The sequence below is a fragment of the Dermacentor silvarum genome, chromosome 6, assembly GCF_013339745.2.
Source record: "Dermacentor silvarum isolate Dsil-2018 chromosome 6, BIME_Dsil_1.4, whole genome shotgun sequence".
Taxonomy (NCBI): domain Eukaryota; kingdom Metazoa; phylum Arthropoda; class Arachnida; order Ixodida; family Ixodidae; genus Dermacentor; species Dermacentor silvarum.
The window spans coordinates 188,566,586-188,578,022 of NC_051159.1; the positions used below are offsets into that span (position 1 = coordinate 188,566,586).

General features: G+C 47.7%; 1 protein-coding gene across 1 annotated transcript; it reads left to right on the forward strand.

Annotated features, from left to right (window-relative positions):
• Positions 1-1,197: 1,197 nt before the first annotated feature.
• LOC119457118 (glycine-rich protein-like) lies at positions 1,198-5,794 on the forward strand. The gene is made up of 2 exons (XM_037718942.2): positions 1,198-1,311; positions 5,285-5,794. Exons 1-2 carry the CDS (start codon positions 1,216-1,218, stop codon positions 5,603-5,605), a joined length of 417 nt encoding a protein of 138 aa, XP_037574870.2. The 5' UTR covers positions 1,198-1,215; the 3' UTR covers positions 5,606-5,794.
• Positions 5,795-11,437: the final 5,643 nt, after the last annotated feature.

Genomic DNA, 11,437 nt, shown 5'->3' on the forward strand with positions numbered 1-11,437 from the left:
GGCGTCCGTCGGTGCCCAAGGAAAGGATCAGATAGAATTGCCTTGACGTTTACTGCCTGTTCCGCACAGACCAGTGTATGCACTGCAGCGTAGTTTGCACGCAGCTGCTCAGTACACGCGCATGACAACAGCGAAAGCCAGAATGGTGCTATGGCTCCGTCAGAACCTATTGAGCGCAGTGTGGCGGTGTGCGCGCTTGGCTTCGTCGCTTTTGCCGTCAAGCGCACTGCACGTCTCTGGAGACCTGGCCCCCCACGCGCGGGGCGCGCATGCGTATCAATACCGTGACAACACGACAACACCAGCGGTGGCACTGACGGCGTCGGCGCAACCGGTCCTCGAGCGTCAGTATAGTTGCTATCGCAATAAAAACTGGCGCAGATGATGGCTTGATTTCTGTGAACTGAAGAACTCTTGTGTTCGTGCAAGGTCTGTAGCTGTGCTATGGCGGATTAGCCATGCATCTCATGTCTCACACAGTTTCAAATTGCCATTTTCTGTTCGCGTAATCACGACGGAGTTCACTCTTCTAATCGCCACGTTTCGAACACCCGTACAGCTTCACAGAAAGGAGCGAAAGGTATGCTCGCTTGCTCATTAAACCTCGCTGCTTAACTGCACACGGCGCTCGTTAAATGCGGCTCACGCTGCTTAGCGGACGCTTTCTCTTCGCGGCTAGGAAATAACAGAGGGGTATTTTCGATTTCGACAAAAAGTAAAAGGGAAAAAACGTTTCGCGATCACACGTACCTGTCGTCATTCTCGCAAAAAATAAATAAAGAAAGGCAGTTTAGCAAAAATAAACGCATTTAAGCGTCTCAGTTGAACGGCTGGACAGCCCCGACTACACAGCGGCACAAAACTTTTATCCTCCTCGGCCCATTCTCGTTTTGGTGTTCCGAAGGCCGCTTAGAGCGCCTTCATAAGCGTGCCAATAGCGCCCAGGGTCGAGAAAGAGCAACAATCCTGAAATACTGGCGCAGCATAGGTGTGGCCCGCTTGGGGGCAATCGGCGCCCGGTTTTTACTTGAGCCATTGTTTCCGCGACGGTGCGCACCTCGCACTCTCCCCTCGATTTTTGGATTGCACGAGTTCCGTTGTGACCCCCTTTTTCACTTTTTTTTTCTTTTGCATTCTCCGCCATCGCCCGTCATCGGCCGCTACACGGCGCCCAACGGTCAGCCCGATGCTTTAAAAGCGCCCTCCACTCCGGATATGGCGAGCAGTACCGTTAGAAACGTGCCTGCAACAGTTCTCTTAGTGCCAGTTGTCGTCAGACCCGAATCTTTAACAGAAAGCATGAAGTCAATGGTAAGTCGTTCACCGAGTGCCTTGTTGAGTCGCTTATCTAGTACCTCCGGTGAAGAAATACTGAACGGGTAGTAAAATACATATAGTGTAGATCTATGAACGTGTAAACTGAGCTCACTTCTTGCTTTAAATTGCTTTAATTATTGCTAATGGCTTGACACAAAGAGAAGAAAACTTTTCATGCTGACACCATGCCATTCACGACTATTTTTGTTTTTACTTGTTTACGTTTATCAGCGCTGTTCATTGTGGCGATCTCTCGCATTCCTAAAATCACGATATTTCATTTTGGCGTTCTAAACTGTTGCTCTGCGATGTGTTGTCACTGGGAAGTTAGTGGAGGTTCGCCGTAGATATACATTTAATCCCGGCTTCGTCATATATTAGATTGACTTGTTAACGCTAGCGCTGATGTGCGATCCTATGGTGGGACATTAACGTAACCAAATTTTCACTTATCATTTAATTCACAAGTTGCCCTAATAGGTGTCACAGCGCCTAAATTTTCTGATGTGACGAACACTTACCATTTTTGCACGTAAATACCGCGAGTGGCACTTTCGGCCTTTCAGAAAAAAAATTATATATATATATATATATATATATATATATATATATATATATATATATATATATGCATCGGGTGCGTCGGGCGCGAAGTCGGTGACATAGCCAAATGGGGGTCGGAATATGGACGGTTGAACCTGCTTGTCACGGCTCTGGTGCGGCGCTAGGCGGCTGAACGCGATTACAATAACTCACGATGTGACCAGCATAGCCGCACGCAAAGCATATCGGCCGGTTGTCGGAAGTACGCCATCCATGTAAGAGGTCGCGTAGTATAGGGCGGCTGATGGTATGACGGCATGGCAGGCTGCGGTCGGGGCCTAGCGCGACGTTGGCATAACCGAGAGGCACACTGGGAGAGAGTGGTTGAGTCCTCGCGACGACGTCAGCGTAGCTGAGAGGTACATCCGTCGGGACCTGCTGGGGCGTCGCGACGACATCAGCGTAGCTTATTGGAGCGGCCGCAAGAAGATGTTGATGCGGGTTTGGCAAGACCTCGGCGATTTCCTGCTCGATCGCGCGACGCAGCATGGGCATAACATTCGTTGCGGGATGTTGCACATGGGGCGGCTGAGCGAAGGTCAGCAAGGAGAGCTGGCGTGCAACTTCTTCCCGAGTGAACGCTTTCATTTCTGTAAGCAGTGCGGACTGGTCGGAGATGGTGGTCAAACCAGCAATGTGTTCGTTACGCGATGAAGGGCGACGTGTCAACGAGTGCTGCGTTCGTAGCTCCTCGTAGCTTTGGCGGAGAGTAACGATGTCTGACACGGACTGAGGATTTTTCGCAAGTAGCATGTTGAACGCATCGTCTTCGATTCCTTTCATGACATTTCGTATTTTGTTGGATTCCGACATCATCGCGTTGACTCTTTTGCACAAATCCAGAACATATTCAATGTAGCTGGTAAATGATTCACCCGACTGCTGTGCACGTTCGCGCAAACACGATTCTGCTCGCAGCTTGCGCACCGCAGTGCGACCAAACACCGCCACCAAAGAAGTCTTGAACATGGACCACGTTGTAAAATCGGTCTCATGGTTGCTGTACCTGAGACTGGCCTTACCCGTGAGATAGAAGATCACATTGCTGAGCTTTGCCGGGTCGTCCCATTTGTTGTGAGCGCTTAGACTCTCATACGTTGTCAGCCAATCCTCCACGTCGGTTTCATCCGCGTCGCTGAAAATGGCAGGGTCCCTGTGGCGAGGCACACCACAGCACATGACAGACTGAGGAGCCGCTTGCTGGGATGGGGTAGGTGCCACTTGCTGGGATGCGTCTTCTGGCATGGTTGAGCGTAAGGTACGGGATCGAAGCTCCAGGATTTACGCTGTAGGCAGAAGCACTCTCCACCACTTGTAAAGGCGTTTATCAGACACCAGCCGTTTGGGCCGTCCGTTGCTTGAAGGTCCGAGCACTCAGCACGAGCGGCGTTTCTCGAGGAAAGCGCAGGAGGGATCGAGGATCTATATATATATATATATATATATATATATATATATATATATATATATTACGTTTAGGCGATTATAACGCGAAGTGATGCCGCAAGGAAACAGGCAACGACGTATAAAATCGGATTCCCGAAGGACGCTTTATTCGTCGTTAATGCGAACTGCCGTCGGTCGCGGATTACAGTGAAAGGACGAGCGCATGCACAATTCAGGCATTGTCACTGCTGAAATTTTATTTCGATAGCAATTATATGGGCACTCCAAAGCGGATTTCTGCCGTCGGCGTCGTCGTCCCCGTCGCTGTTGCCGTTGCCGTCGCCGTTGCCGTGAGGTTTCGTATGACGTGAAGGGCAATGAAATCATCGCCGCTCCGGACGCTGTATGTGCGAGTGAAAGGACGAGAGGGACGCGCGCTTTCACGGGGAGCGAACGCACGTCGTAGAGCAAACGCGCGTTCTGCGCCGTGCTGCCTACAGTGTACTAGAAGATAGAGAGAGAGAGAGAGAGAGAGAGAACTTTATTCGTCAGAGTGGGGAGCTAGTTCATGGGTACAGTGTACTAGAAGAACTATTCTAGTACGCTGTATTCATGGGCTCCTCAGGAAGGCCAGATGGCCGCCAGGCGATGCGTGACGGCGACCTCTTCGGCTCGCTCCACGGCTCAGAGTTGTACGTCCGAGCAAGCCCGACTTCTTCCGTGGCGCGAAATGCCGTGGGGGGACGGGAGGGAGAGATGGAGGGGAGGCGACGTTTAGCTGTGGCACCAAATGCGTATTTATATAAAAACGTTGCGAGGCGAGAATGTGGGTAAGATTTCCGACGCTGCTCGACGAGTGTCCCATTCTGATCTCGTCGAAAACCTCAGAGCCGCCCCCAGAGGCACCGGCAACAGTCACCAACGCCACGCGCGTTCGGTGCGAACGCGGACAAAATGCCGACGGTGTCGACAACAGTTCTGCGCGTTGCTGGTGCTGCGGCATGTCTAAGTTTATACAGCTGATAAACTACTATCCTTACTCCATATAGCTTTCTACTAATTTGCTATCGCAATTGATGCTTCGCCTTTCGGGTGAAACTGCGACAATTTTAGGTCACTGTCGGCGACAACGGCGTTGTGCTCCATACCACCAAGGTTATTGGACAGCTTCAGAAGTACCCACGGCTGAACTGCATGAACACGGAGAAACCGTGTTAGATTATGTGTGTTCGAACACAGCTCAGTACGGGGAGCATGAAATATATAAAATAAAATGCATTTGAAAAACAAAAAAAAAATACATAAAAGAACCTCGCGTTATATTTGTGTCCCCAACACGAATAAGACGCGAGGCGCGTTTTTAGGATAAAAAGTTAAGAAGAACTTGATTTATATTTGTGAAAATGTGGTAAGTACTGCGCGGCCCGAATAGGAATTAAATATCACGCAAGACAGCTTTCAAATGGTTCCTGTAAATGTGTGCTACAAAACCAGAATAGCAACACTAGGAAGCTGCCATTGTAAAATGCCATATCTAACCCTTTATAGAAGGAAACACAATATTTGTAACTGTAATACGCTCACAGCGAACACAAAAGCATGTCTTGATCGAATTCCCGTTGAACAGATTCCCCAAATGAATTCCCCGCAGGCACGTTTAGCAGTCTTTGAAAGGTAATATTTTTTGCTTCGACACGCCGCTGGGCGCTTATTCTGTCGGTAAATTCTCAGACGTCTTATGCTATAGGTGGTGTTGATTGTGGTGGTGATGATGTTGCCTGGCAGACCTGGCCGTCTGAGCGTCTCTCCCGGCGCCAAATATCTGGCCATATATCGATCAGCCCTGTTCATTCTCTTTAATAAACATTCAGCTTGGTACTAAGCAGCCAAATAAGGCTGGTCTATAGTGGAGTGTAAATTTACACGTTGCACCATTAATACCTTGACTTTTTGTGACTTTTTTCTTTCTCTTCCCCAGGTTTCACTGGTCTGCATCGCAGTCCTTGCTACCGTCGTGTCGGCAGGGCTGTATGGCGGATACGGTGGTTATGGTGGATACGGAGGAGGATATGGTGGCGGCTACGGCGGATATGGTGGCTACGGCGGTGGCTACGGCGGCTACGGCGGTGGCTACGGCTACCACCCTGTAGGCCGCGTGTTTGCGTACTCAACGCATATTCACCACCCATCGTACGGTTACGGCCATGGCGGCTATGGTCACGGAGGTTACGGCGGATATGGTGGATACGGATACGGACATGGCTACGGACATGGCTACGGCCACGGATACCATGGTTGAGGCAGCACTTGTGCGCAGGGTCCGTGTGAAGATGACTTGTGCAACGCTCACAAAAGGTTTCACGTCTTCATGATGACGTTGTCATCAAATTGGAATAGTTTAGTTGATGGACGACGTTTCTGTTGGCTAATCTTCAAGTGGAGACGGTGGAAAAATTGTGATCTGTAAATAAAAGCGTACATATGTTTTCTGTCATTTCATGTTCTGCCGTCGTTTACTGAAACTGACGACAACATTGACATTTTTGTCTGATTTAATTTAACATAAACTTTTAAAGAAAGCTTTATATCAACGCAGCAGCACAAGTATGGCCTCTACTAATGTAATATAGTCGCATTTTCAGTCTTAAGGTTTCTCTGTCCTATTCCCGTTGCCACATACCGGTTCTTACATTGGCTAAACTTCCAGTCTTTCCCTATCCTTTCAATGTTGACTAGAAAATGGGATGCGAAAAGGGGTTAGACTCACTAAAGACCTAACTCTGCTACACGTGCTCATCATAAGGGATGGCACACAATAAGGCTACATTCGCCGCTTAGGTGTCCCGTTATATTCACCGATATTGCTATTGCTCGGATACAGTAGACAAGATGACAGAAGTGCCATTGGCATGTGTTGATCAACAGTGGTGGATCAACAAAGGAGGAGCGGAGGGGTAGTTAGCCGTGTTTGAGAAGAAAGGGGGGAAGGAACAAGCAGCATCCACCCACGGGGAAGAACAAGCAGCATCCACCCACGTTGCTCTTGCTATTACGATTAGCTATAGCCCCCGCCCCCATTTTTTCTCTTTCTATCATGACTAAACACATTCCACACCCCAGCCCCTTTCGAAGTTTTCATTTTCATAACCCTACTCTACGCGCCCTCTTATTTTGCTCCCTCTTTGGGTGCGTGGTTGGAGAGGGAGATATATTAACGCTGTCAAGGAAAGCAGCTGTTGCCTTGACGAAGACAAGGTGGCTTGTCGGAATGCTGCCACCAAGAGGCATTCGCTATTCGACCACTGCCGATTATTTGAAGTCTCAATCTTCCCAGCACCATTTGTCATGCTTACATCAGCATCTGCGTCTATTAAAGTTAGCATTATGAAGCTTTGCCTTCAGCAGGAGTATAACTTTAATCACAAACCTACGTTGCAGCGATGCCTGTCAACAGTGTCCACTCTTTTGTCACTGGTTTCGCAAGGTAATCGCGATCTGCACTAAAAGGATACAGCTCAAATGCGCGGCTAATGTATTTACCCACAGACTGAATATAGTATGTACGCGACACTGACAGCGGTAGGTGGCGGTGGCCCTTACTGTATATTCAAATATTGGCCTCATGGCCTGCCGTTGGCCGGAACTCCTACAACATAAAACCGAGGCCACACTCCATGATGTGAGAGAGGAGCGAAGGAGGTAATTTATTACAATTATTGTAATTGCGGATGGTTCCAGAGGATGTTGCTCTTGAGTAAAATATTTAATAAAGCGTTCACAGTATCGTTCAGCGGCTCTAGCCAAAGGGATAGGACGAGCTGTTGAAAACGTGTAGGACTCGGTGAGCAACTCTAGTGACAAGGGAGGTAAAAAAAACTGTCCCCTTTTATTCAATTACTAAGTTGCCTAACAATATTGCCCTTTCTGAAGTCGTCGGCTGCCTGCGTTAATTTTTTTCCTTTTTTAATGCAAATGAACGAAATAGATTTAATCGCCTATAATCGTGAAGCCTACTTCTTTAACGTAAATAGCAACAAAAAGAAGAAAACTGTTATAAAGTAAGTAACCTCACAGGGTTGGTACATCTATAGCGGAGTTAGATAAGTGTGTAAATGAATTCCCCCCCCACCACACAGATATATATATATATATATATATATAATATAGATATATATATAATCTGAGACACAGTGGAACATATAGGTACAAAAGTCCCAGAGACAGATATGCGCTATACTGAATCCCGAACACATACACAAAGGCGCAATGCGGTGCAGGATTAACACGAGCAAGATGAACAAAATATACGCAGATGAGACAATGCACGTACAGACAAATAACAGCGAGATTTATCTCACAAGGCGCCCAAAAATGAGTACGCATATCAGACCACATGTAAGCGCGTATAAGTACAAATGAAGTTCACATAGAGACAAATATAGAAGTGGGTTGCGTTTACATAAGGTATCCAATGCGGCACTTAGTGCCGGTTTAATATTCCTGCTACTTAAAAGAAAAGTGCTCAAGTGCATTCAGTGCTCTTCACTGTGCTGTTTTTTATGGGCTACGCAATTTTACTAGTGTGGAAGGTCAAGGGGGGGTCTATAGTATGCGTTGTTTTCTACTTTCAGTGCATACTTCTAATGCATACTGCTACTGTTCTCGTAGTATGTATAGCACATGTACAAGTGCTTCGCTAAAGAACGGAGTCAGCGAAGGTCTGACCTTAAATACTTATAGTATAGATGTGATTAATCGGAGATGAAAGCTTGCCACTGACATTATCTTGCACTTTTACTGCCCGAATATATCGGATTTCTGGTTACCTTGTTCTAATATAGGCTCCACTATACTCCGAGCTGACGATTACTGCGCCTTCAGATTGACAATTCGTGGTCTCAGAGTTTGCTCAGGTGACAGAGTGACTACTCAGGTCGGGTGGTGGTCTTATGTGCGATTGCAGGAACACAAGCACAAATTATAAGAACGCGAGCGCGTGGATCCTAACGCTGTAACATTTCCACACCAAGGAAATTTAATTGAACTTGCTCATCTTCATTTCTGGTTATAAGAGTACGCTTGTACAAAACAAACAAACAAGAAGAACAAAGAAATGCTAGTCGATTATTAACTCAATTATTATAATAATTAATTGACTAGTAATTAGTCTGCTGTCCTATCTACAACTGGAGACTTACTCAATGGTACTGAAAACACTACTTAAGGCTACGCGTAAGGTTTCCAGTGCTTAAACCAGAATGTTAAGGCATCAAAACAGCATAGCATATTGATACGTTGGGCATTACAGGATTGAGCTGAAGGACGTGCGCTTGGCTACGCTAATGCGGAGGAGAGCCGTAGATAAATAGCAGAAAAATAAAGTATGCAGCCGATGGCCGTATACACTGGTCGACCAGTGTAAGCATCGAACAGAATTACACAGATAAATCTGTTCAAAAACGCCGGTTCATCTAAAAAGAGAAAACCAGGTTAAGGATCCGCTGCCACACAGCTTCCATTACATAAAGGCATTTTCTCATTGGCCGGTTTACTGGCAGTTGCCGCTCACGATAGCAATCTCCGTTATATAACGGCGCAATGATAGCGGCGATGGCCAATGGGAGACGACGCTTACGAAATAAACTTTAGTAAATCTGAACCCACTTTTATTCGACTACAATATTCTCATTCAGAGGACCCTGTTTGGGTTTCAGCTTTACCATTGTGCCGTGCGTTCTAAAAGGCCGGTTCATCTAAAAAAAAAAAATGCAAACCAGGATAAGGATCCGTAGTCACAAAGCTTTCATTACGTAAGGTCCTTTACTCATTGGCCGATGTTCGGGTGGTCGCCGCTCATGATGGCAATTTCCGTTAATTAACGACACAGCGATCGCGATGACGGAAAATGGGGGACGACACTTACGAAAGAAACTTCAGCAAATCTGAACGCAGTTTTTTTCGACTCCAATATTCTCACTCAGAGGAGCCTGTTTGGGTTTCACCTTTACCATTGTGGTGTGCCCCTTAACTCTACCCCTACCCCACACGCACACATATATTTTTGCCGATACCATTTTGCCACTTTATTACAAATTGTGGCTTTCCGAGCGTGGAACTCATTCCGTTAAACAAAGCGTTCTTCGCGGATACACGGCTATGCAAGTGCTGCACCAGGCCTGCCATTGCACGGTCCGATGTGCTTCGATGAACTCATTGAAGGAGGAGCCACGTGCAAGAAAAAAATAAAACTGCCTTTGACGAGGCGTGTTGCAAGGCGGGTTTAATTTCCTGTTTCGGGCACCCGGTGCATTCTTGGTTCTCTGAACCAAGCATGCTTCCTCTTGCTGAAGAACGATGTGTAATTTTACGCCTTAGTAACACGATCGTGGCTTGGCACGAGCATCATCAGCAATATTACTTTTTTAATCATAATGTACTACCTAAGGCATTTCGTACGGAACCGACGTCTGCAGCACGTGGCTATATTACCGGTAAAGATAAATACACGCGTGCTGTAACACCGAGAACTCAAGTATATTGAGGTCATAAAGAGCACGGGACATGTGCTATTAGTCACTTACCGCTGCAGCGGACTAAATGGCACGCTTCGCTGATCTTGGCAGTTAGGATCACATGGATGGGAACAGAAATAAATGTCGAAAGCGCAGAAAAATTATCGGCAGAATCCTCCGACAAGTAATTATGCTTATGGGTGTCTACGCAACACGTTGTGCCCCGCATAACATAACAGTGCCCTTGTGCTAGTTAAATATTTCGGGTTTTTGGGCTCATATGCAATATTGGCGATATTCGGCCCATGTTAACGACTATGGCTTTCAAACACTTACCCTCTACTGGCAATTTGGTGTGACCTTATTTCGAAGCTGTTCTGATTATGTGAACAAAAGAAGTCGCAGTTTTTCTCGAAAGGCAAAGCATCGATCGGGATAGCAAATTAGTAGAAACTATTTCAAGTAAGGATATTAGTTTCATTGGCCGTATAAACTTGTAAACATTCGCTTACTAACTAAATTAGCATGCATGGTGTCACGCACGCACAAGAAAACATGAACATCTAGCTCACTCGATGCCGGCGCACACCTCACTGTCAAAACGCTGGAGTGAGAAAAGCACGGCGCCAGCAGCGAGTCGAATTGACTTCTCGCTTCCTCTCGCTGCCTCTCGCTTCAACGCGAATTCGGCGAGAACACAGCGCACACGAACCTCTCAGCACTCAGCGCACTCTCTCTCCATTGCAGATTGCTTTGAAGTTAGGGCCCGCGCTGTCGCGCCATACTTAGCCGCCGCGGAGTAGTAAAAACACCCCCCCCTTCCTCCCTCCCCACGGTGCCTTGCGCGCCACGGAAGACGACGCGCTTACTCACTGCTTTCCTCCCTTGCGTGCGCGAGATTGAGCAGCCATCGTCAGCTCATCCTCGTATGTTTTCACTCGCGAATACAGCATACGGCGCGTGGCAGCGAAGTTATCGCCCTTGCACATTATACGGAACTAGAGCACTGCACGGGCCGATTTTTTCAGCCCGGGCCCGGCCCGGGCCCGTTTTTACGTTGGGCGGCCCGCCCGAGCCCGATCAAAACTTTTATGGCGAGACCAGGGCCCGGCCCGGCCCGTGGCCTTTTACCTTAGGCCCGAGCCCGGCCCAAGCCCGGCTCGAAACCGGCCCGAACCCGGCCCGAGACCGTAAAAATACATGTTTTTCAGAGTTGAGACGCCCGAGAATAACTCACTGCACGTTACATGCACACCACCAAGAAAAGCCCGAGCCCCCGGCCCGGGCCCGCGTCAAAAACCCTAACCCGGCGCGAGGCCGTGATAAAACTGCTCTACCCGGCCCGGCCCGGCCCACGGCCGGGCCGGGCCCGGCTTTCGGGTAAGCCAGAGCCCGTGCAGTGCTCTATACGGAACATCAACACGCCGACGCCGATGGCAGAAATGCGCCTGGAGTGTGCAATAAAACTCAAGTGGTTAATGTTGAACGTCTAGATTATCTTGACCATGAATTGAATGTGCTTATTAACGATTATGACCTTTATAACTATCTTGCCACACTTCGCAAGAAAAGTACGGACGGAAATTAACTTCGGCCGTAGAGAGTTTTTAAAGTGTTGC

What these genes read in the sequence shown, in the direction of transcription:
- LOC119457118 (XM_037718942.2), top strand. Translation starts at nt 1,216, where the DNA reads ATGGCGAGCAGTACCGTTAGAAACGTGCCTGCAACAGTTCTCTTAGTG. An exon ending in CAGAAAGCATGAAGTCAATG is followed by an intron (nt 1,312 to 5,284) that starts GTAAGTCGTTCA and finishes TCTCTTCCCCAG; the next exon opens with GTTTCACTGGTCTGCATCGC.